The sequence below is a fragment of the Neovison vison genome, chromosome 7 (assembly GCF_020171115.1).
Source record: "Neovison vison isolate M4711 chromosome 7, ASM_NN_V1, whole genome shotgun sequence".
In the NCBI taxonomy this organism is placed as follows: Eukaryota; Metazoa; Chordata; class Mammalia; order Carnivora; family Mustelidae; genus Neogale; species Neogale vison.
In genome coordinates this window covers 13,967,349-13,995,314 of record NC_058097.1, presented here as the reverse complement: position 1 = coordinate 13,995,314, position 27,966 = coordinate 13,967,349, and the positions used below count along the sequence as shown (strand labels likewise).

Genomic DNA, 27,966 nt, shown 5'->3' with positions numbered 1-27,966 from the left:
AAGCTAGTCCTTCAGAAGGATGCCTTAGAGAGTCTGCAGGTCCAGCTGGAGAAGGCTGTGCACAAGGAGAAGCAATATCTGCAGACCATGGTCACTAAAGAAGCCTATGAGGAACTGTCCCGAAAGTCAGTCGCGTGCCAAGATGACCTGACACAAACTCTTGAGAAGGTAAGCCACACCCTCTCTTCTCCAGGGCTGTTTGGGGCAAAGAAATGTCCGAGTAGCATGGAAAGTGCAAAAGTCAATTCCCCGCACAACTGGCTGTCACCAGGACCTCTGCAAACTCTTGCCTGAGCTAGGATGTCCTTCCAGGAAAGGCCTGCCTCCTTGCAGTGAGGATTCTTTGGGGGGAGAAAGGGAACACAAAGAACGAGGCCAAATCTAACAACTCTTTCTGTCCACAGATGACCCAGGGGCAAAGTTTTCCCAAAACCTAGGTTTTCTGGGCAATTTGTGCTCCACCCAGTGCTGATCGTGCCTAGCTGATCAGTTCAGAGAAATGGAAAAAGAGGACATGGGGTAGGGGAATGAGGGTGTAGCAAATCAACCACCGTCACTTCCCACCCCTCTCTGGGACACTAGGCAAGTGAGCAGGTGTCTGTGCTACCCTGAACAAGGGATGAGGATGGACTGGAACCCTTCTCCATTCAGCACTCAATAGAACAGGCCAAAGAACTGTGACAGCCACTCTTATCCCCTTTGTCTTTATGGAAGCTCAATCATACGACCTCAGAGACCAAGAGCCTGCACCGAAGCTTGGCACAGGCCCAAGAGAGGAAAGCTCAGCTGGAAGATGAAATCCTTGCTTACGAGGAGAGGATGAAAAAGCTCAACATGGAACTAAAAAAACTGCAGGGCTTCCAACAGCAGAGTGAGCTAGAGGTGAGGAGCAGCCAGGAGCTTAGGCTGTCTTTCTGTTCCAGGTCCCCAGGATTTCTCTCCTCTCGGCCAGAAAGTCCTTAGTGCAGAGCCATTCCCTTTGAGGGAAGGGTTCCCTCCACTTGCGGGCTCAGGGAGCTTAAGGCAAAGGTGGTAACAGTCAGAGCAGGGGCGCCCTCTGCTGGTACTGGCAGCAAAGTGCCCCCCCTAAGGAGTCTCCCCAAGTCAAGAAAGCCGCTCTCCTCCCTTGTTACAGAGGCTCTGGGCTCAGGGCTGGCAGCCGGCCAGCCTGGGTCTCCCTCCTCACTTTGTGCCCCTGAGCAGGTTCAAGCCTTCGACAAGAAGCTGGAGGAGATGAGCAACCAAGTGTTGCAGTGGCAGAAGCAGCACCAGAGTGACCTCAAGATGCTGGCAGCTAAAGAAGAGCAGCTCCGGGCTTTCCAGGAGGAAATGGCCACCCTGAAAGAGAACCTCCTGGCAGATGAGAAGGAGGTGGGCACTCCTCAGCTTCTGGTCACTTCCTCCCAGACCTCCCAGCCCATCCACGACCACCTGGATACTAGACCAACCTTGGTGGGGGTGGGAGTGCCTAAGAGCAAGGAAATGATACCTCCTGCCCACTCTATTCAGTACAAGGTAGGGTCTGGGTGCTCTAAGGCCCACAGCAGTTTTCTCAACCCAACTATCTTCCTGTGCCTTCACTGATAGAGATAGTGAGCAGAACAAAGGCCCATTCCAGAGAAGACTGCCATCGCCTGGTCAGGTATACCAGCTCTCCCTGACTTAGATAACGCCCAGGGCAGTCCTCCTCCAGAACCCATCCTGACATTTTCACTTACTCTGCAGTAGAATCTGCTAAGAGATCTTCGAGCATGCCTTATGCCCCTGTCCTGGAGCAGTGAAGTTCACAGCGGGTGGCCACAGATATCTTGGTTTAGCCACAAGGCCTTTGCTTGCATTAGGAAAAAAAAAAAAAAAAAAGGCATCCATTCCTCAAGATATTTTTTCTTCCATCTGTTAAAAAATTGGCTTAATATATTGCTTTTTTAAAACAAAGATGTTTTAATGCCTTTGCCCAAAAATCATTATTGTAAGTATAGACATCTACTTTGTCTCTACTATAAACAGTGCCCTGCTCAGTAATGTCATCTTTGTGTGCATGCACTATTAGAGGTGAGATGCTGCTGTGTCAGGTCCAACTCTGGCCTAGGGGTTAGACAGCAGAACCAATGTTCCTTCTTCCAGGAAGAGAGAAGAGACCTGATTTGGGAGTAGGGAGGTGACAGGCCTGTGCTTCGCACCCCTCCCCCTAACCATCTCATTTTCTTCTCATACCAAAGCCCTCTAGTGTGCCCCAGCGGTCTGTGACTAAAGACACCTGTAGGCTACGCCGAGAGAATGATCAGATTATGTCCAACATGGAGCAATGGGCAAAAGAGCAGAAGTAAGTAAGGAATTAAAAAGAAAGGCAGGGTTCCAAGGCTTGGGCTGAGCTGAGAAACTGCACATATGCCAAAGAATAGTGTCACATTCTCTCTCTCTCTCTCTCTCACACACACACACACACACACACACACACACGCTGCCTTCTAGGGAAATGAATTCAGTGATAGCTCACATTCAGGAGCTGGGAATAAGAGGGAGGGCCTCAACTTTTCAGGCAGAATCGGGAAGACCTGCTGACTGCTGACTTAGAAACAGAGCAGCCCCATGATAAAGAAGATGGTTTGCTGCAGGTCAAATTTCCTCTTCCAAACCTGGAATCTGGCTTCCCTGCCTAGATCCCTTGAACTCACCTGAGATCACAGTGATTTTGCCTAGTAATTGAGAATGGAAGGTTCCCTCAACTGCCAGGTGCCAGGGAGGCTCTAGCTCGGGGAGTGGGTGATGAGCTGGGGTCTAGGGCTCAGCGGACGCCTTGCTGAGAACGCCAGCCTCCCAGCCAGGCAGCTGTGCTCTTCTCATTGGTGGGGGGGGATTTCTCTTATGGATTTTATTACAGGATCGCCAATGAGAAACTAGGAAACAAGCTCCGTGAGCAAGTCAAATATATTGCCAAGCTGACTGGTGAAAAGGAGTAAGTCATCCCACACCACCCAGGCTGCTGCTTGGGCCCTAAGGAGAAGGGTCAGCCACAAGCCAGGTCTGGGTTTATCCTTAGATACATGCATCTGACCTCAGGGAAGTGCTGGTACTATGGAAAGATTCTGGGTCATGAATCTGCATTTATGTGACCATGAGCACATCACTTCACCTCTTTGGGTCTTCCCTCGTCAACAATATGGAAAGGGGTTACTAATCCCTATGCCATGCCCCTTCCCACTGTCACCCGATGTGATTCTCAGAGGACCAAAATGCTAAGAAGGAAACAGGAGCTGAAAGGCAGGGTAGAGGCTAAGGTGCTATAACAAAGAGACCTCCAAATGAAGGAACATAGAACATGGAAGAACCATCCCTAGGAAGTGAACAGTCCGGGTTGGTGGGGTTCCTCTGTCCCACGTGGTCATTTGGGGACCGAAGTTTCTTCTACTTGTTGCTCCACCTTCTCCTGTGGCCATGCTTCATTCTTATGGTCAAAGGTGGCTAATCAGACGGTAGTGTAGGAGGAGTGCTGGAAGTTTGGGGACAGAGAGGAAAGTATGGATGTCTAAAATCAAGATTTCAGAGATGGTATAGTCACAGATAATGACAAGCTTTAGGGCAGTGGCTCCCAACCCTCTGTCAGGGAACACTTAGAAAATAACCACATTTGTTTGGCACAGTGGAAGAATTTGGGATGTGTTGTTTGAGACAAGTTGACCAACCAGTGGCTGTCCCAAGAGCTGAGGGTGTCCACATCTCAGCACACATGGAACCCACTCATCAGCCTCAGGTGGAAAGCTCTGTTCTGGGCTGTGACCATAGGATGGTGGCAGACTTTAAGGAGAGGACAGATCATTGGAATACTGAAGTCAAGGAACTGAGAGGCTTGGATAGAATGTACAGGATGTTGAAGGCATTGGAAATGCTGACAGGAGTGGGCCAGAGAGAGTGGCAGAGAGCCAGGGAATGAGGGCATGGTGAGGACCCCACCTCCAGGCCCAGTGGCATATGGAGTATGGCAGTGACATGAGGGACTCCAGGGGTGTCTCCAACACCGGCCAGGTTTATAGAGAGCAAGAGGGCAAAGCCCAGGCCCGTGGAAGTTCAGAAAGAATTCTTTGATTTCCCTCTAGAATAGACCACGAAATTTTTCACTTGGACAAAAAGCATTTTCTGAAAGGGATTAGCTAAAAAAGAAATTGTAAAAAATCTGAAGGTAGCAGAGCATTTTAGAAAAACAGAACTTTTTCTTATAGTATGCCAAGTTCGAGGAAGTTCTATTTCACAAAGAACTCATTCCTGAGTTTGAACCTTTTAATAATAATAATGACACAAGTAATATTTATCTGTTACATGTGCGAGGCACTGTTCTAAGTGCTTTATATGTATTAATTTATTTAATCTTTATAAGAACTCATAAGTTCAGTACCATTAAAATTCCCATTTATGGATGAAGAAAGAGAGGAACCCAGAGGCTAAATAATTTGTCCTTGGCCTCATGAATAGTAAATGGCAGAGCCAGAATTCCAACTTGGGGTGTCTGGTTCCAGAGCCCCTGGTCACCCACTGCCCTCGACATTGGTTTGGAGAAATATGACCAGTAATGGAGCCCTAAGAGATATGCTAAGTTCTTTCACCTCGTCTACATCACAGGCACCATTTCTTCATCCATAAGATGGGGACAAGTTACTTACCCAAGCTCTCAACAGAGCTGGGATTCCCTGGGCTCTTAACCTTCTAGCAAAGGGAAGGGAAAGAACTTGGCTTTGGCACCAGAACTAGATGAGAGTGTTTCCCAGGCACATGGGATTTTTCATGACAGCCTTCCAGCTCTTCAAATCAAATTTCCATCATTTGTCAAACTGGAGCTTTATACGAAGCATAAAAGGCAGATAAGACTCAACTGTCCCCATCTGACAGATATGAAAACCAACCCTGAGCTGACATGACACCGTGGCTCAGAAGTACTGGTTTTGGTCCCACCCTGACCCTGGGCCTGGGCTTCTTCCAGTGGATACACATAGGCCTCCATCTCTATGGAACATGAGAGCACCAGTTCTGAAAGGACTTGAATGTCACTGGCCCTCCTTCCTGTGGCGCCTTTATCTGCCCTTGATAAAGTGGGGAACAAAGATGCTGAAGCAGACCAAACACTCCTGTTCTTCCCTCCTTCCCCAGCCACCTTCACAATGTAATGGTCCATCTGCAGCAAGAAAACAAGAAACTGAAGACTGAGATAGAGGAGAAGAAGCTGAAAACCGGGCACCCAAGGCTATACACCAAAGCCCTGGGCCCGAGCAAGACGGAGCCCATACAGAAGGGGAAAGTGTGTGCCACCTTGGGCTGGAGGGGTACGACCCAGGACATGAGCCAAAGAATGGACATCACCAAGTTTGTTGGGATACCCCACTGCTCCGGTATGTCTGCCATTTGTCTTTTGCTACTTACATGATATTGTCTGTCTTAGTCCCATGGTTCAAAAAAATAGCAACAGCCTGGTATTATTTCTTAAGAAGAGATCATTAGATTGGGAATTCAAAGTAGGAACTGGGGGACAGAATTTCTAGCTACTCTGGACCAGAGATCACTCTTTCCTCACTTATTGAGGGAAGAGGTGAGTGAATTAAGGCTCATTCTGATCTAAGACTCTTTGATGATAGCCAAGTGCCTCATATCTCAGACTTATCCCTTCCCCTGACCCAGTCCCTCTTGGGAAGTGTGGGGACAAGAGGGAAACAGCCAGAATAAACATCTTCCTTCTATAATGTTTTCTGAAAACCCAACAAGAACACCCTGATCCCTGTATAGCCTGGATTCATAACTACCTTTTCAGACCCCCATGTTACCCCAAAGGGAAGAAGTCACCCCACAACTGAGCTGACCAGCCATGAGGCCAGTCCTTGAGGAATCATCTCATTAATTTCTCCTCAAATCAAGATTGTCATTTCCTCCCTGTTCCCTCAGGTTCCTCATATTGCTAGAATCATCACCTTGCCCTGGGCATCATTTCCACGTACGTTTTTCAGAGGACAGTGATTTTCCACCTCTCTCTCTTGACCTGGATCAGCTCTTACAGGAATGCATCAAGGTCCCTGCCTATTTTGCAAGATGCTAACATTTTATTGAGTTTTGTCCACTTTCTGCAGTGGAGTGAGCATTGGAACCATACTACCATCTCCAGACCCAAATTCTAAAATAAAGACATGAGCATAGCAGTCTCCGTGAGCTCTTGGCGTCTTGCAGACATCTCTGCCCCCTCCAGCCCACAGCAACATGTTCATCCCTGTTTTCTCTGGATTCTAAAAGACATAGTGTCTTTCTTTTTTTTTTTTTATTTATTTGAGAGAGAGAGACAGTGAGAGAGAGCATGAGCGAGGAGAAGGTCAGAGAGCAAAGCAGACTCCCCATGGAGCTGGGAGCCTGATGTGGGACTCGATCCCGGGACTCCAGGATCATGACCTGAGCCGGAGGCAGTCGTCCAACCGACTGAGCCACCCAGGCGTCCCTAGTGTCTTTCATATATACGAGAAAGCCATAATTCTCTAAGCAAGTTTATTTGGATTATTTGGATTAGTTTTTAAACCAACAATAGATAATTAGCTCCCCATTTATTTTTTTCTATGTGCCTGGAATGCAAGAAAAAAAACTTAAAAACCTCAAAAAGGAAAGTAATCCCAAGACCCAAAAGAAAGGCAGAGACATGAGTGATGCATTTTCTGAATGGAGGAGGGACATAGCCACCCGCTTTCTTTCCGCCATATTGCATTTCTCCTTTAACAATTTTATTTTTCTCCCCAGTCAGCTCAATACAATTCCATTACAACAAACTCCAAGGACAGCTAAACTATTTTATTGTGGTAGGATTTTGTTAAACTGAATACATGTCTGGAATTTATATTCTTGGTCTGTAGGAAATTAGCTACTAAGGTAAAGTAAGAGAAAGAAATGGAAGTGTTTGTGTCCGTGGGGTGGGGAGCGCAGGGGAAGTGAAGAAACCCACTAGCTGGTAAAGATTCTTAAATATTCTTGCCTCCCTCCCCAGCCAGACAAAAGCCAAGACATGTTACATAGCATGTCCCTGCCAGTACTTGACAAGGGCAAATAAGGAAAGTGCAGCGTTGGGGCATGAATGTTGGGCATCTCTGGTAGTCTCCACTGTGACAGATGATGTCTGATTGCTTGTGCTTATTTTTGACTGTGTACCCCCATCAGGTTTAGAGTAAGGATATATTTTCCAGAAGAAACAAAAAGTGAAGAACCTGGTAGTAATGAAATGATTTCCTGCTTCTGGCCTGTGGCCCATTTATTCAAACAAAATTTCAACGTCATTAAAATCCCCAATACAGTCTACTGAAAAAAAAAAAAGCATTTTGTCCCTCTATTTATGAAAATGTATCATATTTACTGGTTGGACAGTAGTAGCTGGATACTTTGAATGTGGTATATTATTTCAAAGTTATCTTTCCCTTCTTGTGGGGTCATTCCACCAGAGCAGGGCAGGTAGTGAGCTATGGGGAGCAAAGGAGCGGCAGAGTTGGAAAAACATGAACATGTCACCTAGCCATCTGGCCTTGCAAGCCCAGCGAGGGAGATCTGATGGGGAAGAAGGGTTGAACTTAGGGAAATGTAGTTTCTCTAAAGATAAGGCAAAGGCCAGAAAAGCTAACCCTAATTCTTTAAAAAAAAATAAAATAAAATAACCAAAGGGCTTTCTAAAAAGTAATTTGAATAGCTAATAATAGAAATGGTCTCTATGATACAGTAGCACTGGTTTCATGTCATTATACATTTCCCAAACCCATGGAGTATGTAACATCAGGAGTGAACCCTCACGTAAAGTCTGGGGTTTGTAGGATAATGTGTCAATGTAGCTTCATCGAGTGCGACAAATGAACCGGTCAGGTAGAGGAGGACGTTAGTGGGGAGGCTGTGCTTGTGGCGCGTTGGGGGTAGGGGGCAAATGGGACGTCTCAGTACTTCCTGCTCAATTCTGCTCTGCACCTACAACTGCTCTAAGAAGTAACCCAAGGAAGGAAAGAAGGGACTAACTTTAGCCAAGGGGGTTGTCAGTAAAGTGTGTGCTTTAGCCACCCAGTGGGAAGATGTCACTCAGATTCCGATACCTGGGACGCATAGAATCCTTTGTAGCAGATCCTCTTCTGCCCACCGGAGTATAACTTCCTCCCCCAAGCTGAAGAAACCCAGAGCAGACGTCAGACACTGCAACCTGCCTAAAGGGAAGGAGGAGCTCTCTGCAGCCACCATGGTGCCCCATAAGCACTTGGCTTCTGAGGCTTCTCTACACAGCCCCGCTGAGGAGGAGGCTTCCTGCCATAGATAGGACCTGGCAGGCAAGCTCTGGGGTCCCTAGAATGAGCCCCCATCTCAGCCTGAGACCCTCAAATGCTGACATCTTTAATGTGTCTAAAGCGCCATTACCATCACCTAGGCATTTACGGAGAGATGCACGTGACTGAGAGCAAGAGGAGGCCCCCACAAAGGGGTCCAGTCCAGCGGCCTCACTGTTCCCTCACACCAGGAAGCCTGAAGGCCAGTCTCCAGAGCCCACTTCAGGGCCGTTGTCACAGACATGCTTTTTTATCTCTGGGGGCAAAAATTGGTTATTATCTGAGGAAGAGTGGTAAGAATCAGAGTATAAAGCTGGAAGGAATTTTAAGGTGGATCTGAATGGAAAAGGTCCATAAATTAAAGAAAACATTAGAGACAGAAGTCCAGAGAAACTCTTGTGCAGAAGTCCCAACGCCAAAGAAGATTCAGGAAGTGCTGGGCAGGGACCCTCCCCAAACAGCCTGTGGCACATGTATGTATTCCTTGTTTTTAAATGAGAAGCCTGGGTTGACCCATGGTTTCCATAACCTCTGGCTTCATTTTTGTGACCTGGGGAACGTGAAGGTAAGCTCGTGGCCAAGGTCACAGCCTTTTACTAACAAAGCCATATTCACTGGAACGGCAGTTTTTGCCCTGTTCTGTTGCATCCCTAGCCCAAGTCTGTAATGAGATCACATACTCAGCTTGCTTCTTTCTACAGAGCAGGTAGACACATTCTGCTAGCCCTCCCGATGCCAAGATTAGAAGCCTTCCCAGAGGAGCAGCCAGAAGCCCTCTCTTCAGTCCAGAGCCATGAAAAGTCAGTTTCTACCTGAATTCCCAATAAAAGCAGCTAGAGGTAAAAAGAATGGAATTAGAGGTAGTGGCTGGTGCTGGCTGCGTTCAAGGTGCTTCTGAGCCCAGGCCAAGCCCATCATTTGGCAGCTCTTCAGCCCCAGCACAGAACCTTGTAACCAGCATGCCTGGAAGAAGCCCCACCCAGGCGATCAGAAAATAAGGGCCGTGCGTCATACGAAAGGCCAAATACCCAAAAAGCCACCTCAGCAGATCAAGGCTGCTTCATAAGAGAAAGGACTAGATGATCCAGCAAGGATCATCTTTTATGTAAAAATCAGCAATGTCTATTTTTGCCAATACATCACCCTTCCACATGCAGAGCAGGAACTTCTGCCATTCTGAGGAGTAGAGCCTCGAACCCAACCCTGGGGAAGGGCAGAGGGCACACGGCTGCTCATCAACTTCCCGCCTGGCCCCTGGCCAGCCTTGCCTTGCCCACCAGCCTCAGGAAGAGCAAGGCACCCCCAGAGTTCAACCTGTCCAGGGCCCCAGGCCATTACGCTTCCCTGTAGCCAAGTCCCATCTGCCAACCGCCTCAAAGAGGCACTACCCAGAGAACAGACATAAGGCGAGCTGAGGTTTTAGAAGGATCCACCCAAGGAAAGTCAAGTCGGAGTCCTGCCCATCTTCTTACCTATTATGTGATTTAGGGCAGTGAGGGAAAAAGGAACAGTCTGAAATGCAATAACATTTTACAAACAATAAATTTATTTCCAAATCCTGAATTATAACCAAATTACAATTCCCTCTAGCTCCATTTTGCTGCTTTACACAGAATTTAAAAAACCATAGTCACGGCCACGTCATTTATACACCAAGCATCCCGGGAATGGTTTATTTGGATACGATGAGTCCGGCCCCCTCTCACGGCCCTGGCGGCTCTCTGCTGCTCCGCACTGAGGAACTCCTGCACTGAGGACCTCCTCCTCCCCGTGGCAGAGCTGGCCCCTGCCACAGCCTCCCCCAGGGGCCATGACATACACAGATGAAAGCGCGCAGGTGAAGGGGTTTGCTGGCGGGCCCCAGGTGCTCTAGCCGTGGGGCTCAGGACTCCAAACACGGCTGCATCCTCTGCAGACAAAGCCTCAGCTCAGAGCCCAAAGCGGGCTGGTGTGCGGCGAGGGGTCATGGGTTCGCCTTGCTCCTTCCGGCCTGGAGTGTAGATCTTTGTAGACCTGGAGACACAGGAGGAGGGACGAGGAATCACGCTGCTGCTCACTCCAACCAGGATGCCCAGGAGGACGAGGAGCCCAAGGCCTTGCTGTTTCTAAGTGGTGTGTAAGCAGGCTTTGGGACTGAAAGGTCTTCTCCTCCAGCACATTTCCACCCCCGCTGCCTTTCTCATGTGTAATGGGGAACAGAACAAAGTATCACCTCATTCTGATATGCACCAAGGACTGTTGGGAGGTAGCTCTTTTAATAATTCCTTTCATACCTCCTAGGCGAGCTGTGGAAGCAGCCTTCCAGTCCTCACCAGGCTGCCACTCCATCGGTCTAATAAAGAATCTAACTGGCCTTTGTCCCCAGGTGCTGGCAAGCGAGAATTCTACCATTGAACCACCCATGCATCTGTCCCCGGGTCCTGGGAGGTCATCTCTAAACCCGTGGGACTGAATGTCTCTGTTACTCCCGGTGGGCCCTCAGACCACATCTAATAATTTCTCCTAACGAGATGATTCAGGATGATTCAGGGCTGTAATGTGACCTTGTGGTATCAGCCCAGCCTCTGTGGAAAGGAGGCGGCTGGGCAGTGAGTCAACCACATGGATGTTTACTCAACCATTCACGCCCATGAATGAAACCCCAATAAAACGCTGGACACTGAAGCTCTGGACATGGCAGCTTCCCTGGCCAGCAGCGCTTCTGTGCATACTATCACACCGCAGCATGCCAGGAGGGTTGTGGGGCCCTGAGGACAATGGAAGCTTCACATGCGGGACCGTCACAGACCTCATTCTCTGCGTCCCTCCATCGGGCTGGTTCTGATTTGTATCCTTTGGCTATAATAAAACTGTAATCATAAACACAGTACCTTCCTGAATTCTGAGTTATTTTAGAAATTATCGAACGTGGGGGAGTCCTCGGGGACCCCCAAATTTGTAGCAAATTGGTCAGAGGTAAGAGTGACCTTTGGCAACCCCTCAACTTACAGCTGGGGTCTGAAGTGAAGGCAGTCTTGCGGAGAACTGTGCCCTTCACCTGTGAAGTCTGAGCTACTCCGGGCCAGCAGAGACACAGAAACCAAGGCTCCAAGGCCCCCAGGCTCCCCTCCCATCCCCACCGTGATTTCCAAGTCCTCGCTTGTCAGTGAAGCTGGAACTTCTCCAGCCAACCACAGGCCATAGAACAACATGACAGGGCCCAGGAGTTGCAGACACATCACCACCGGAGACAGTGTGTCTGAACTCCTCCCATGCCTCCAGCGGGACCAGTCAACTTCTGTCACCATTCAGCCCTCCACGCAACTTGTCTTAGATCGCAACCCTGCGTCGGGACCTGCTCGGTCTCTCAGGCTGGTCCCCAGAGCCTCCCACAGACAGGCTCCATCCCAGCCAGGGTTCCGAGGCCGAAGCTCACCGGACGCTGCCCAGGGGGCTGCGCTTCTCCTGCTCTTGCCGCCGGGCTCGCAGCTGCTCCTCAGCCAGGGCCATCTCCTCCTCCATGGCAGAGGCCTCCTCTTTGGCCCGTCGGCGGTTCTCCTAGAAAAGTGAGAGATGGACCGGGGACCGGCAGGTGAAGAGGCCTCATCCACACTCTGCCACAAGCCAGGTGCTGTGTCCTCTGGGTCAGCTTCCAGAGCTGGGGCCATATGGCTCTGTGCCCCAACACTAAGGCTGCCTTGTCTTTTGAGGCTGAAGCCTATTCTCCTCACTGAGTCAAGCCAGACGCTGCACAATTCAGTCCGAACCCTGTCATGCCTCAGCACTCCACTCAATTCAGTAAGTACTTTTACACACTTAGCAAGTGCACAGAAGATGCCAGGAGGTACAGGAAACTAGGGAGACATGACCCCCTGACTGGGAAAAATACGCACAAGGAAGATGTGCACCAGCCCAACGCAGACAGTACTGACAAGAGGAGAAGCAGGAGCCCTGCCACCTTCTGTAGCCCTGAATCCTAGCTCTAGGCAGTCGCTATCCATGGACAGTAAGACCACGGGGAGACGGAGCAGCAGCTAGAGAACTTCTGCTGGCGGGATCGGGGAGAACCACTGATCAAGCTTAGCATCCTCAAAAGTCGGACCACCAGACCTGACGTGCTTCCTGACAAGATCTATCCTACAGGCCTTGAGATTAACTTCTGGTTTATAAAATTAACATGGAATAGAGGCACAAGTTAAACACCATCATGAAAAAGCAACTAACCAGATACAGAACATGGGACACTCTATAAGTGACCTGGTTTCTCCAATAAATCAATGCCACTATAAAGAATGGGGGCAGAGCATGCTCTAGAATGAAAGACTTAACACATGTAACAACTAATTGTCATGTTCAGATCCTAATTCAAGCAGATCAATCATAAAAAGTTATCTTTGGGATAAAAGGAGAAATATGAATAGAAGCTGGAAACTTAAATAACATTAAGGATTAATTCTGTTAAACGATAATGGCACAAAAGCTACATTTTAAAAACTAAGTTTTAAACAAGATGCTTACTCAAGTTTATGCTGGTGACATAATATGTCTGAAATGCACTTTAAAATTTCTCCAGGAAAAAAAAATGCGTGTGCAGAGAGGGTAGGAATAAGCCAAACAAGACTGACCAATGTCCATCATTATGGCAAGCAGGTGATGAATTCATGATGGCTCCCTATACAGTTCTTTATGCTTTTATGAATATCTGGACTTTCTAATAATAAGGTTTTTGGTTATTTTTTAAAGGCCTGGCTGGCCCAGTTGGTTAAGCATCAAATTCTTGATTTCAGCTCAGGTCATGGTCTCAGTGTCATGGAACTGAATCCAGCATTGGGCTCTGAGCTCAAGGCGGAGTCCGCCTGAGATTCTCTCCCTGTCCCTACTCCCTCAGAATAAGTAAATAAAATCATAAAAAGGAAAAAAAGAAAAAAGAAAAAAAAGCTCAGCCAAGCAAGCAACTGGAGCAGATGGGGCAAATCTAACAGACCAATCTGGCTTGATCCCAGCTTATGTGTTTGCGAGAGACGTAAGGAAGGAAGGAGTCAGATCATGACAGGTCTTCATACCAGCCTAAGCAAAAAATGGGTCCCACCCATGGAGGCAAACAAAACCTCCATGGAACCTGCAGGGCCCTTACCTGCCGAGACTTTCCCGCCTGTTTCACGCTGTAGAACATGGGGCCCAGCTCCGCCAGCCACTCTCCATCCACGGCAGTCACACACTGCATGTACTCCTGCAGGCGGAAGGATCACAGAGTGGTCGTCACAGAAGGGCCAACGCTTTGGGCTGTGCTTTCCACAGAAGTTCCACAATGAGGGCCTATGTAGGAAGGGACTATCCCCAGCTCTCTGAGGCTGAAAAAGGCATAAGCCCTAGACACCGGAATTTTAATCCTTTCTCCCATGGAAATGTCTCCATGCTTGAAAACATGCCCCCCAGTATCCAAGAGAAAAGGCCTAGACCCTCAGAAAGCCCTTCCCATGACACCAAGAGGGGTTGCTTAACCCAGGCAGGAAGCAGGAAACACGCCACTGGTGCAGCTGAGGCCACTGTCATCTAAAGATTAATTCTACATAAGCCTCCCCGAAACCCAACTGAAAACCAGTCTCTCAACTCCCCTCAAAGCAGCACATGTGGCCTCAAGTCTCCCAAGCTCAAAGCACATACCGGAAGGCAAGGAAGGGTTACAGAGGCCTGGCCCAGCCAGGTGAGCCTATGTCACACAAGCTGTGTCAGAAAAGACTCACCTTGGTGGTCATGACCAGCTCGTGATACACTATATAGTCTGGGGTATAGCCCATTCCAAAGAGAGAGCTGGTGGGGTGCAGGTGGCAGGGCATCCCCGTCCGGATATTCACATACTCCCCAATTCCCTAGGGAAGAGACATAACAGGTGACCAACCACAGCAAGAAATCACACCTCATGTGGGCAGCCACTGCATCCCTTGTCTTGACACAGGGCCTTGGTGGGGAAAGCCCAGATCTGTAGGACTGGACAATGAGAAAAAACTTTGCTCTGGAACAATTACCAGGCCAGAAAGGGGCCACAACCAGGCTTCCCCAGCTCACCTTGAGCTTAGCCGCCTGGTGGAAATAGGCTGCACAGATACACTTCCTGACAATGTCCCAGTCAGTGCCACACGAGGCCAGGCTCATCCGCTGCTGCACCATGATGTCCTTGAGCTGAGCCCGTACCTCCCGGACCTAGAGCAGGACACAGAGCAGAGAAGGAGCGAGCCCTCCCCTCTTGCTCCCTACCACCCCTCACCCCAACATCCCGCTCATCTGGGCTACTGCCCCTACCTTCCGCATGGCCTTGGCATGGATAAAATGATCGTTACACCAGATGGTGGAGTAATTATTATTCTTCCACTGCAGGTAGACATTCAGGTAGGTCAAATGATCACTCTCGGGGACAGCAAACTTCTCCCGGATCTGATCGCTCTCCTCCTCTCGGCCCTAGAAAGGAAAAAGGACCGTTACTCTGAGCACAGGCAGTCCAGGCCCTCTGAGAAGACCCTGCACCTGCCGGCACACACAACTTCAAACACGTTGATATGTGACCCCGACAACACGGAAAATAACGTAGCTTATAACAAAATATTTACTCTAAAACACGAGGGCTGAGACACAACTACACTGGAAGATAAAAAACGCTCTTGCCAATTCCCAAATCACTCTCTGAGAACCCCTCGTGTAGCCCAGGCTCTCCCTCACCCCAAACTGCTTACCAGAAAACAGCAAGATTATTCTTTGAAAGTTCTGACTCCTGTCCCTCCATCCCATGTTAATAATAACAGAGGAAACCAGTTCCCTCTAGTCCTTCCTCAAGCCCCATGACTTGCGCTGCGGCCACTGGGGTAGAAGCACGGGACACCACGTCCCCACCTTGGGCCGGTAGAAGATGGCCGGCACGGAGAGCATGGACACGATGAGCAGGATCTCCGAGCTGCAGCCCATGTCACAGGACACAATCAGCATCTTGGACAGCGCCGGGTCCAGGGGGAACTCCACCATCAGCCGACCTGTCGAGGTCAGACCACCTGGGAGAGGGGCAAATCCAGACATTGAGGAGACGCAGTGAGGTTGAGAGAGAACCCCATCTCTCCCCCAGCCGCCGGGGCCCACGCACCAGTGTTGTCCAGGGCCCCGAGGATCCAGAGCTGATACATGGAGTTGAGCATGTTGTCCTCGGGCGGCGGGTCCATGAAGTGGAACTGCAGCAGGTCCTGCACGCCGAGGGACTTGAGCAGCAGCACCACGTTGGCCAGGTTGGTCCTCTGGATCTCGGGCACCGTGGTGGTCAGGAGCTCGTTCTTGTAGGCGCTCTGGGTGTAGAGCCTGCCGGGGAGAACACCAGGCCCTGCTGAGTCTCCAACGGGCCCAACGCCTGCACGGGCATCCCCCCGGGGGATGAGCCATGCTGCTCAACTCTCCCCAGTGCCCGCGCCCCGGAAAGGCTGGAAGAGCTGAAAGCCACGGGGATGGAGGCCAACTTCCCCTTTCATCCCGCATTTCCACCCGTTCAAAATTCAGTCCCGCCAGTTCACGCTTCTGCTGGAATCTCCTACATGTGTGTTTTATGTCTGGAACCAATGAGCCTGGGACTAGAATCATGGCTTGCTTTTGTTTTCTTTACAGTTTTCTGTACTTTCTGATTTCTATAGTGAGTATTTCTAAAAATTAGAAGCAATGAAAACGAAAACTGCAGAACCCCATAAATCTGTTCATATCTACCCTTGAAGGGAAGTGCCCTGGGCTCCACTGCCACTCCGGGCTGCCTGAAACCCAAAGCCGCTCACCCCTCACAGGAGCCTGGGAAGGCTGCTGCTGCCGCTCGGCAGGGGACGATGAGAAGACCAACAGGTGGCAGTCCTGCCACCAGTGCCCAGCCTCAGGGACCCTGGGGCCGGCATCCCTGTGCGGGATCACAGCCCAGCACCCACTGCCCCAGCTCCACACTCCGCAATCCCAGTACTGCCCCAGAAAGCAGGCTAGCACAGGGCTCCTACCTGAAACACTGACCTGGGCCCGTCCGGCCAGCGCGCCCCGACCTCTGGTTGGCATTGGCCTGGCTGATGGGGTAGATCTGTAGAGCATCCATGCCAATCCTGGGGTTGAAGACCTTGGGAGAGGAGACAGTAAAGGGCTGATAAAGGAGAGAGCAAGGGCAAAGGAGAGGCAGCTCTGAAACACAGACAGCCCAGGCTGCTACATATCATAGAGCATGGTGTTCTAGCAAGCCAGCGGCCAGCCTTTTGAAGTCAGGAAACTTAAGAAATCTCCCCCACAAATATCAGCTCTGTAATCTCTACTGAGTTACTAAATCATCTACTTCGTGGTGTTATCACTAGGATTAAATCGGTCACGTGCATGGCAAAATCAGCACTCAAAATTTAGCCTCTGAAATAGTACCAGCACTTCTGAGTGTATCCTGCCTCTATGGGCTGAGGACCCAGGGCCTGCCCTCCCCCAACTGAGTTACTGTGACGTTCCAGGGCCCCAGGGACCGTGTCTTTCCTTACCTTTAATTTGCAATAACCAGAGTCAATAACAAACATGATGCCATCAACAGTCAGAGACGTCTCAGCAATGTTGGTGGCAACGATACACTTCCGAACTCCATCTGGAGCCTAGAGCCGGGCAGGATGTACAGAAGAGCAGGCTGTAGGCCCACAGGTAGGAAAGACTCTACAGGGGAAAGAACACCCCCACCCCTGCCAGAAAAGTAACACCCTCTCTCTCTCGGCCTTCCTGGGGTAGAATCCAGGGAGACCCAAAGGTGAGGACCCAGGACAGACTTTCTTGCTACTGCACCTTCTGGAAGATTTTAGCCTGGAGGTCAGACGGTAGCTGAGAGTAGATGGGCAGCACAGCCAAGGCAGGTGCATTTTCCAGTTCCTCCAGATGTTCCACAATCTGGTCCGAGGTCACCTGACGGCAGAGAGAGGAGCCATGAGACACCAGAGCCCCTCACAGGCAGGACACTACCCATTCATCAGAGTCATGACCAAGGCACACACCTCAATGTCCTCTTGGCCAGGCATGAAGATAAGGATGTCTCCAGGGGCCCCTGACAGGTGCACCTGTAAGGACTGCTTCACTGCGGCCTCCACATAGTCCTCCTGCGGGGTCTGCAACACCAGCCAGGGACACAGAGGGCAGTTATCAAGGGAAATGCAGGCTGGCACCCCTCTGGGAACTGGTGGCCAGTCACTGGCGTGGGGCTAGAGAGTGGGGTATGTTCAGGGCTACAGACGGGGCTGGGTTCTCATCAGAGATCAGGACTGACTCAAAAAGGAAACCTCAGTACCTTGCTAAAGAGAATGTCAACAGGGAAAGTACGGCCAGGGATGTGGAAGATGGGAACATTCCCAAAAAAGGCAGCAAATTTCTCTGCATCCATAGTGGCTGACGTGACGATGAGCTTCAGGTCTGAGCGCCGAGCCACCACCTAAGAGAAAAGGTCAGTGTGAGGCTTCCCCAGAGATTCAAAACCCTCGGCACCCAACATTACCCCCAAATGAAACAGAGGCCGAAGCTAACGGACTGGCACATTAGACTCTTCAGAATCCTGAAGCCTGAAGCCAGGAAGCCAGAGCCAAGAGAACCATGAGTACTCAGCTGAGCAAGAACAGAGGGAACTACAACACCAGGTCTGAGCCGGGCAACCTGGAGGCCTCGGGGGACACTCTGGCCTGTCAGAGACCCCCTCAGCCTCCCAGGCGAGAGCCCAGGCCCACCTCCAGCACCAACAGCGCGCTGCTCAAAGCCTCAAGGGCACAGACGGAGTGTACCCCAAAGCCCTCACCTCCCGAAGCAGCCCAAAGAGCACATCAGTGTTGAGGGAGCGCTCGTGGGCCTCGTCCATGATGATGGCACTATAGTGATCCAGGTCCGCTTCCCGGAGCGACTCCCGCAGCAGGATCCCGTCTGTCATGTATTTGATCAAGGTGTTTTCTGACGTGCAGTCTTCGAAGCGGATCGCATAACCCACCTGAAGGTCAGAGAGAAAGGGCTCAGAAGCCCTGGGCCCCAGGTCACGGCTGGCACACCCTGTGCTGGGTCCAGGCCTTAGCAGATCAGCTCAGCCAGATGGGAGCCACACGGCTCAGCCCTCACGCCCACTCACCTCCTCACCAAGGTTGCCCCCCATTTCTTCACTGACTCTCTTGGCCACAGACATGGCAGCCACACGGCGAGGCTGGGTACACCCGATCATCCCGTAGTCCGTGTAACCATCTTCATGCAAGTACTGCGTCAGCTGAGTGGTCTTACCACTCCCCGTCTCTCCAACCACGATCACGATGCTATTATCTCTACAACGAAGAGAAGATGAAGGGCAAGGCGTGCTGAGTGAGTGGAAGGCCACCAGGGAGCCTCTGAGAAGATGGGGCCACTTCGTATGCCCACATCACTATCCAAGGAGCACACCCGCTTGGAAAGGTGGATTTCCCTGGGATAATGGCCCAGAACCGAGACACCTCCTAAAATGTCTAGAAGACTGTGGGGGTTAAACAAGTGAACTGTAACAAAGCAACGCTGTCTTTCCTGCTTTGGCCAAAAAAGCCAAGAGCACCCGTACCAGGTAAGAAAAAATTCTTCGTGTTCTCCATCAGATGCAACGCCCCAAAGCAGAGGAGCTACTGAGTAAATTCAAGGGACAAAGGGGAACCCGACTCAACAGTGGCTGTCCCAGGCCCGGGAAGGAATCACCTGATGATAGTCAGAAGTTCCTGCTGCACAGCGAAGATGGGCAGATACTGTCGCTGCTCCAGAATGGACTTCTTCTTGGCAAACTCGCTGCTGGCTTCGCTCTTTTTCTTCATGTGATCTGCAAACTTCTGCTCTGTCCTGAGAACACAAAGGAGCCCCATCACCCTGCACGATCTCCCACGCTATTCTTCCTGAGCGGGCTCCTGCCCTTCTTCCAGCACCCAGAACGAGAACTACCCCAGCGAGACACAAGAAGGCTCTGAGAGCCCCGCGCAGCCAGGCAACCTGAAACGCTGCTCCTGTCCTCTGCCTCAGGGACTGGCACTGCTGCCTGAGAAGCCACAACATACACGACACCCTCAAGTACAGGGCTCAGCAGGATATGCAGGAGCTCAGATTAGCAAACGGGCCAAATCTCAGCCCTAAAGAGCTTGCCCTCCAGCTCGGGATCTCGTACAGAACACCAGCAGCGGTTTTGGCACGATGTGCGAAGGGCTGAAAGGAGGAGGTGAGGCCACAGTGTCCGGACCCGCCTCAGACCTCTTCTCTCTCCTCTGGGAAGGACAGCACAGTCTGAGCAGCTTCATTTTCAAAGAATTGCGAGAACAAACACACCCACTGCGTCCTGACCAACAGCTTTCATTGAAAGCACGCAAGTATCTGACACATGCACACAGGCCTAGACTCAAAAGTACTACGTGAGTCTCCCCAGACTCCACGGCAAAGAGAGAGCGGTTCAGTGTTGCCGAGTCCGTGCCTCTGCCACTCGCCCTCCCCCGAGAGACTGGACCCCTGGCAGGCCCACCCATGGGTATTCCTAACTTGACCATCACTCCTGGTCAGCTAACAGTCAACGCCTATGGGACTACATCAACTACAGGCTAACAAGGGCTGATCGGTCGTACCGACTTCTCACTTGGGTCATTTCTCACAGGGGTACAGAGGACTATTCACTCAGATGCCGCTTCGGCAAGACCTTAGAATGTTCAGAGAACGAGACTCACCAGGGACATTTGAGTCCAGTCACCTACCCAAGGTGGGAACCCCAATAAGCAGCTCTTTACCATCTGTTTAAAAACCTCTATGAACGGGGATGTCTCTCTCTGACAAGACAATCCTTTCAGTGTTCAAACCACTATTAAAAGTAATTCCTCCTTCCATTAAACTAAGATCTAAGGGGGCAAAGCCCACCGTCCCATACTGAACATCTGAAAGACACTGAAGCAGAGTAACTAAGATACTGGGCTCCAAGTCCCGCTGTCCAGGGATCATCATCAAACCACCGTTTATCAGCCAGGTGACCTCAAACCAGTTAACCTCCCTGGATGTCATCTGGTGCACGCAGGACATGGGAAGGACAGCACCTACCCCATGGGACTGGCATGAGACCCATGTGAGGTGTCCAAGGCCGGCAGGCGGGGGTGGCGCCTACAGCAGTGGCAGCAGAGGCCAGAGGAAGACTATCTAGGAAAACCCGCAGATGGTAGAAGAGAAAGACCAGGAGGAAGGGACCAGAAGGGACCAGAAGACCCGAAGTGACATGATTTTCCTATTCACAAAACACAACTCTATCCATTCTATCCACAATTCTATCCAGCAAGTGTCCTCGTTGGAGACAGCCCACTGCTGTCCAGGACGCCTACCTATAGTCCACTTTACCGTCTTCCGTCAGACCTTTATCTGGCTCTTCCTCTTTTTTGACACCCATGATGTCTCCTAGCTTGGTTCCAGCCAGCTCCCAGTGTTTGTGTTGAGCCTGAAAACAATACCAAACATCATGTAACACGATTTCGATCAATGGAAAATTAATCCCACTTGACAAGACGCTGCACCCAGCAGGCGGTGAGTCCCCACAAGGCGGCAGTGGTACTGAGCCTGCTTCCCCATTTCAACGTCAAGCTCCCCGAGCATCAGGCCCTGCGGTTGTCTTCACTAAGGCCGTGGCGGAAGAACACAGTGCCCTCCTCCAACAGCTTGCTCTTGCTCTGGGAGGGTCATCGAACTTCCAACAAGAACCCTACCTGGGAGATCTAATACGATTTTTCTAAAAAGAAAAAAGACCAAAAGAAAACAAAAAAACAAAAAAACCCACTCTCACAAGAGACAGCCCAACCCCCAATGACAAGAAACCAACCTTTTTCCGTTCCTTCTGTTCCCTGTGCTTCCGCACTGTTTGACTGCCTTTTCGAGCAATAATGGCCAAGTCAGAAGTGGCATCCTTGACTGGAATCACGGGCTCTGGCTGCAAAAGGTTGAGGAAAAAGAGAAATTCCCCACTCAAGGTTAACTCAACAGGAAGGTCCACTGCATAGCAGCCCCAGGAAATGGAACAGACTGCTACCCCATCTGGCAAGGGGCCTTTTTTCTCCTCTCTCCTTTTTTCACTTCAGTTCTACCTGAGCTGGCTTCTCTCAGGCCCCGGGAGCCTCACCTGCTTGGTGAAGACGATGCGCCCATCAAGAAAGGGAGGAACCAGGTTGTGCACCATCAAATGCACTTTGGCCGCACTGTCCTCCTCAAAGTCCTCGTCCACCTCCAGCCGATGGACCACCCCGCTGGTGAGCATGCGGTTGGTCTCCCAGCGCTCGTTATCCTGTGACAACACAACAGGGGGCCACACTCAGACTGCAACAAAAAGGCATCCTGAAAGGTCACCGGCAAGTCCACTCGTCAAGTCCTGACAGAAGGGCCAGGGGATGCCATGGAGATGTCCCGGGCCTCTGTACTCTGCAGCTCCTAAGAAAACAGAGTTGCTGTTCCCAAATCACCAGCAGTATTTTTTCTATGCAGCAGCCCTTTATATCTAAGTCAGAACCTCTATTCAGACAGACGCATGGCGAGGGTCCCCAGCCCCAGTCGGAGACACCAAGAACACAGAGCCAGAAGCCACCCTATCAGTTCCCATCCATGGCAGCCCTCGAGGAAGGACTGCAGAAGAAGGAAGTTAGCAGCTGGAAGCTATCTGAAGCCCACCCCTCCTCTGCCTCCAGAGGTACAGTGACACCGGGTACATCAGTGACTACCGCCTCCCGCGGGCTGCCCACCTCGTTGATCTGCCTCCGCTGAGCCGAAATGCGCTTCTGCTTCTGTTTATGCAGGTGCTGCTCCCGCCTTCTCACGTAATCCTCGGAGGAGTAGGCCAGGGGGTTGTGGAACTCGTCGTAGCCCTCATCCATCATGTACCAATCCCGGTCCGCTTGCTGCAACACAAGGGACAGATGGAGTGTACGTGAATGACAAGGCCAGAGAAGAGATGTCTGGGAAAAAGTCACTGGGGGGATGACGGGGCCAGGCAAGGGCCGCCCTACTAGGAGATGAGCCACCTGGAGGAGAACTCCGGGCGCGGACTCGTGACGGCACTTCCTACATTTACCACACGGTGGCACCAGCACTCAACGAAAAACTCGGGTCGGCCCTGCGTCCCGTGAAGGAGCTGGTGCAGGAGCCTGTGCCTCCGTGAACCGATTCCAGGGCCTCAGGACTGAACAGGGCTCAGCTCCCTCACCAAAGTCCAGTTCCACGGGACTTCACTCACGGCCCACTCCCCACGGAGGGCCACGAGCCCTCGTTCAGTCCGTCAAAGATGTCAAGTTTTTACCCTCTGGTCATCCTCCCACTGCTGCCGTTCCTCTTCTGTGTCGAACGAAATTCCCTCTTCACCATCCTCACGTCTTCCTGAAGGAGAACACATAGCAGGTCAGTCCCCGTGACCCCAGTTTATCCCCAGCGGATGCCAGCAGCCCTGCAGAGCCACACTGCTCCTGAGTCCAGCTGTGCTCGACCTCACTGGGACGAGTCATCCTGCTTTCCTGCCTCCTCCTCCCTCCCTGCCTTACCTCGGCCCCTGGACAGACGGGGCGTGGAGCCCAGGTGTCTTCTGTCATCGGCCCACTCGTTGTATTTGTAGGATGGGGTTGGCAGAGGTGTGTCGTCTGAATACCTGCTCCGCACAGACCTGGGCAGCAGTAGAAGCAGCAGCACTGAGCGGTCACTAGGCTGAGACATGTTCCCCAGTGGCCACCTGCTTTCCCAGCCCAGACCCCTTTGCCCTCCTCACGTCCACCCTTTGCCACCCACCCAGAGAAACCGGGCTGCTCTGCCCAGAACATCACCTATCCCGATCGCGACTGCACTGTCGATGGCTCCGCTCAGAATCCCGGTAAGAAGGCGTTGGAGATGGGGATTCCCACTGCGAGCGCCTTGAGAAACCATAGCCACTGTCCTCCTCCTCCCAGGCGGACCTTGAAGGAGTAGCTGCATCTGCGGCCACAAAGAACACAACCACAGGAAACCTCTAACTCAGGCTCTAGAGCTGTCAGCCAAAAGTCAATTCCCCAAATTTCTCTCTTCTGCTATGCATAAACTTTAGATCTATTTGTGACAGGTAAGATGGTTTGGACAGTTTTAAATATACCTGGATTTTAATGGTCCAGTTTTCATGGGTTTATAACATTTTTCTTTTTTTAAAAGTATGTTTATTTGAAAGAACAGCCAATTTCTCTCAGCAAACATACTCCTTGTGGATATAAATGATTATTTTTAATAAATCCTCTTCTCCAGCTCCCTATTCTTTCCTGCCATTTGGCGAACTGGCCATTCAGCCAACTGGCCTATCAGCTTAAAGGACCAGATCCGACTCACCAGGTCCAAGACATCCTGCCTGACTCAGAAGCAAGTATTCCTAGAGGTTCATAGTGAAATCAGCAATTCTGACTCTGCCCACAGAAAATCAACTGAGGACAGGATTCACTCGCCCTGCCTTTTATACACTCGACCCCTCACAAGTCACAAGCGATGGTTCAGTCTACCTTTAGGTCGGTGTCTCGGGCTCTCCGGTTCATTTCTTCTGCTGCGCTCTGACCCTCCATCTCGCTCCGATCTGCTGCTGTGTCTGCTTCTATCCCGCTCATCTGCCAAGAGTCACACACAGAGCTTAGGATATACGTGTCCCATCCTAATTTCCACCCGTCTTCACCCTAGAGAAAGGACAGGCCTTCCCACTCACTCACAGGTGCAACCTGCACTGTTCTAATGCGATCCATGGGCTCCTGAAACTCACATATCCCCATTCTCTCAAGGGGAAAAAATAGTTACTGGCTAGAAAGTTTCAAACTCACAGTAACAGTTATTTTCCTGCAAGAATTCAAAAAACAATAGTTACAAGTCTACAGTGAATAGCTGTTTAATAGTTACAAGTGTATAAGCTATAAAACTTAAAACAACACTAAGCAAAGCCAGCACTGGATTTTATGTCTAGCTTTGCTCCACAGCACTGTCCTTTCTCTGTCACCAGCACTGTAGTAAATTCTGGCTTTTTGTACATATTACCTGTTACCACCTGTATCACCAACTATAATAAAACGAGGAGCACACACTCAAGCAAAGCAGCTTTGTTGCAAGTATCAGTTCTTAAGCTGCCTGCTATTCCTAACCCTGACACAATCAAAACCAATAGGGCTCCCTAATTATTGGGCATTAGAAAAACTCCTGCAACAGGAAAAAGGCTGACATGTTAATTCAAATGTTTAACCGGGCTGCTCTGCCCAGAGTATCACCTATCCCAATCACGACTGGACTATCGATGGCTCTGCTCAGAACTATATGAATGATGCCGACTGTTACCTCTGTCTCTCTTGCGGTCACAGTCTCGATCCCGTGATCTCTCTCTCTTCCGATCCTTTTCTTCTTTGGACGAGGCATAGACACCATGCTCCCGCCGCTCCCTCTCTCTCTGCCGACTGCGTTCCCAAAACTCTTCACTCACACCTCCAGGATGGGATGGAGTCTCTACCCGAGCAGACCGATAATGTCTGAAACAGAGAGGGTAACCGGTAAAAGGCCCTTCCATGGGAGAAAAACCTTGCCCCCAGACCTCTGGCTGGCTGACCTGTCCTTTTCCACTTTATCTTCCTGCAGGCTTACTATAGCAACCACCCAAAGCACTTCTAACCTCCATCCTCTCTTTAGTCGCCTTTCAATGTTCCCCACAAATCTGAAGAAAACACCAATTCCTATGTACCTTCAATATTACAGAATCATAATAAAATCATGAAGATCTACACATCCAATTAGAAAACAGACATAAACATGAGATGCTATTTCCTGGCCTGCATTCTCGTTCCCTTTGGGTCAACCCAACCCACAGCTTTTACCTGTCTTTCCGGCTGTGTCGGCCAGCTTGGTCACTGCCCTCCTCCTCAGCATCCCTCTGGTCATCCTTGCTCTCCTCCCAGTCCTTGTAGGAAGAGATTCTGGACTTCTTCTTGTCCTCCCCATCATCCTTCTCCTCTCGCTCCCTTCGTTTCAGGGAAGCTAACAAGTCCAGTCCCAGCAATGAAGGGCGGGGGGCGGGAGCCTTGAAAACATGCTGCTCACTGGCTGCACTTTTGGTCTTGCAAATAAGACCGCCAACCTGAGAGTCCATATCAGTGCCTTCCAATCGATGAATCGAGGCATCCTCGCTGGTATCCTCCATGACAGGCTCTGGGATGTCTGTGGAAGGAAGACAACCCATTTTGTACTGGATGTAAGAGAAGGTTCAACTCTGCTATAACCCAGGGTAACTGAAGTTAGAAGTATATTCAGGGGATTAACCTCTCCATCAAGACCAGGCTTTGTTTAGCTACCTCTTGCCAAGACCTTTCCATTAAGTCACTGACAATCTCAAAAGATCCTCTGACTCCCACCCCAACACACATCAGAAACACACACACACACACACACACACACACACTCGCACACCCACCAAACACCAGGATCCAAGGGGATATCATCCGGGCAAGAACAGACCTTACTAAGCGACACTTGCCAGAACATAATAGCATCCAGAAAGAGACTATAGGGGAAACACCACTAGATTTTAAGTCAGAATCCTCAGTTAGAATGCAAGATTTTTACATTTTCTACTTGTTTGATTGTAAGCAGATAACTTAGTATTTGGTTAGGCATAATTTCTATATCTGTAAAACAAAAATACTTTTTGCTTTATCTAATCCATGGAGTTACTGTGAGAATTAAGTACTAGAGCGTATATGAAAGCTCTCTGTAAACATACAGCGTTACATAAATGTATTATATTATTTTACTTACTGTGCTCCTATATACCAGCTGGGGCTCAAAATTTTCTACCTGAGTTGTTCTACCTCTCCCTCCCTTTAAACTACAGATACAGTAGAGTAGGCACATTGGTGTATAAGGCTGCCATCCATGTGATCCATACACTAATGGCTTTTTTGGCACCAGTTGTGTTGTACAGAAAACAATTACCTCACAGCAGTTGAAATCTGTTTAATAACAACCCACCTTCTCCAAAAATATTGATGAGAAACACAGGGTTATGAAATGGTGTTCATGAAAAGTATTAAGGTGACTGTAAGATTTTCTGGCACTCAACCTGTAACAAATTCCTCTTTACCCTCCATGACACACCATCCATTTATAAACATACACTGATTCCTGCGTGCTTGGGTAGCTCCCCTTTCAACAAGTCAGTGAAGCAAAGTAACTGTCAAGGTGTAGGGTACCACCAGAATCCAGAATGTTTTGCCCAGCAATAATTAACACGCACGGCTCTGTAGAGAATAAAGCCAAACAGACTGAACACATAACATGAACATACACAGAAGAGTTGCATTTTGAAAAATGCCATCAGGCACAAGAGAAAAGGGAGAGCTGCATATTGGTGACATCTATATGCATGAGAGCATATCTAAATAGGAAGGTAAACACATACATGTTTTGCTCAGCAGTAGTCTGAACTAGAAAATATACTTTTATAATGGGAAAAAAGGGAACCTCATCTGTCTTGCTGTTGCTGTCCCAGTGCCTAGCAAAATAAACGTTTGCTGAATAAATGGATGAATGAATTTAAGCAGAGTAATGGAGAACGAGAAACCAAACATTTCTAGAGACAGCAAAGGTACATAACAGTCTAGGACAAGGCCTCTGACAAGACTTAATTAGCTGCTGAGAACAAATAAGGAGTTAAGGGGCTGGATTCTGGTGAATGATTAATGACAGAGAAGCCACACAGGATACAAAAAATCAATTTCGAAAAACTAGATTTACTTATTCAACAATTTTTCATTGACTTCCTTCTGTGAGCCAGTTGCTGTTCTGGGCAACAGGAATAGAAGAGAGAACGAACAGACAAAAATCCTCGCCCTCCAGTCCAGGAGATCTCCTAATAAAGATACCACTATGACTGAGAAAAGGAAGACACAGGATCCCTAATCGTGCTCGGACTCGGCCTGGGAGGGGGCTAATGCAGAAGCCTGAGGAAGGGTGCAGGGTGACCCCTGGACAGCATCCCTGCACCTCCAATGAGGCCGCGCCAGGCAGCAGGATCTGACCAGATCAAGGAGAAAGGACGGGGCCAGGGCTGACCGGCGCAGCATCCCTAAGGTGAGAAAGGCAAGTTGGGTGACAGGGACGAGACTTTGCAAACCCGGGCAGGAACCTGAGCGAAGGACCGATATCCGCCGCCAGGAGCTGCCATGATTAGGGAAGGGCAAGTCAGGAAGGAGGAAGGGAAACTCACCTCACCAAGCTCGACTCTCGGGACTTTCTGTCCCAGATTCTGGGGCGCCGGCACCACCACCCCGCACTCAGAAGGCCTTACAGATCCAGACACCAATCTTGAACGCGGCCATTATTGTCCCATAATACCTTGCGCGATCCCTTCTATCCATCCAAAGATACCATCGAGTGCAGCCCGGAAAACGCCTGTTCTTTCCTCCAAGTGTGAGACAGAAAGCGACCGAGCACTCAAGGCTAGAGTGTCCTCCTCTGGGACTTTGATCAGAGACACCGCCGAGTCTCGTTGCGACCAATCACAATTAGGCTGAGAGGCGAGAAGAGAAGGAGGGCGAGGGAAGGAGGTCGGTCATGTTTAGTAAGGGCGGAAGTGACTCTACAGCTTCCGGCCGAAGCCGGGCAAAGTGGGCGAAACTAGAATAACCACTTC

General features: G+C 50.1%; 2 protein-coding genes across 2 annotated transcripts in view; one reads left to right on the top strand and one right to left on the bottom strand.

Annotated features, from left to right (window-relative positions):
• Positions 1–5,973, top strand: part of PMFBP1 (polyamine modulated factor 1 binding protein 1) — a 42,016-nt gene extending 36,043 nt beyond the window's left edge. Inside the window, exons 14-20 of the mRNA XM_044255815.1 lie at positions 4–168; positions 715–882; positions 1,204–1,371; positions 2,220–2,323; positions 2,882–2,956; positions 5,140–5,378; positions 5,926–5,973. Coding sequence (XP_044111750.1) covers positions 4–168; positions 715–882; positions 1,204–1,371; positions 2,220–2,323; positions 2,882–2,956; positions 5,140–5,378; positions 5,926–5,942 — 936 coding nt within the window. The 3' untranslated portion in view covers positions 5,943–5,973. The remainder of the gene's footprint in view (positions 1–3; positions 169–714; positions 883–1,203; positions 1,372–2,219; positions 2,324–2,881; positions 2,957–5,139; positions 5,379–5,925) is intronic.
• A 3,859-nt stretch (positions 5,974–9,832) lies between these two features.
• DHX38 (DEAH-box helicase 38) lies at positions 9,833–27,919 on the bottom strand. Its single transcript, XM_044255813.1, has 27 exons — positions 27,541–27,919; positions 25,154–25,493; positions 24,624–24,811; positions 23,810–23,911; positions 23,114–23,261; positions 22,838–22,956; positions 22,600–22,676; positions 22,046–22,201; positions 21,433–21,594; positions 21,136–21,243; positions 20,645–20,757; positions 19,002–19,139; positions 18,418–18,604; positions 18,097–18,282; positions 17,599–17,739; positions 17,309–17,419; positions 17,103–17,219; positions 16,811–16,918; positions 16,298–16,410; positions 15,418–15,626; positions 15,174–15,328; positions 14,589–14,744; positions 14,355–14,489; positions 14,033–14,158; positions 13,423–13,518; positions 11,725–11,846; positions 9,833–10,322 (listed from the first exon to the last, which is right to left on the bottom strand). Exons 2-27 carry the CDS (start codon positions 25,474–25,476, stop codon positions 10,238–10,240), a joined length of 3,681 nt encoding a protein of 1,226 aa, XP_044111748.1. The 5' UTR covers positions 25,477–25,493; positions 27,541–27,919; the 3' UTR covers positions 9,833–10,237.
• Between the last annotated feature and the right edge of the window lie 47 nt (positions 27,920–27,966).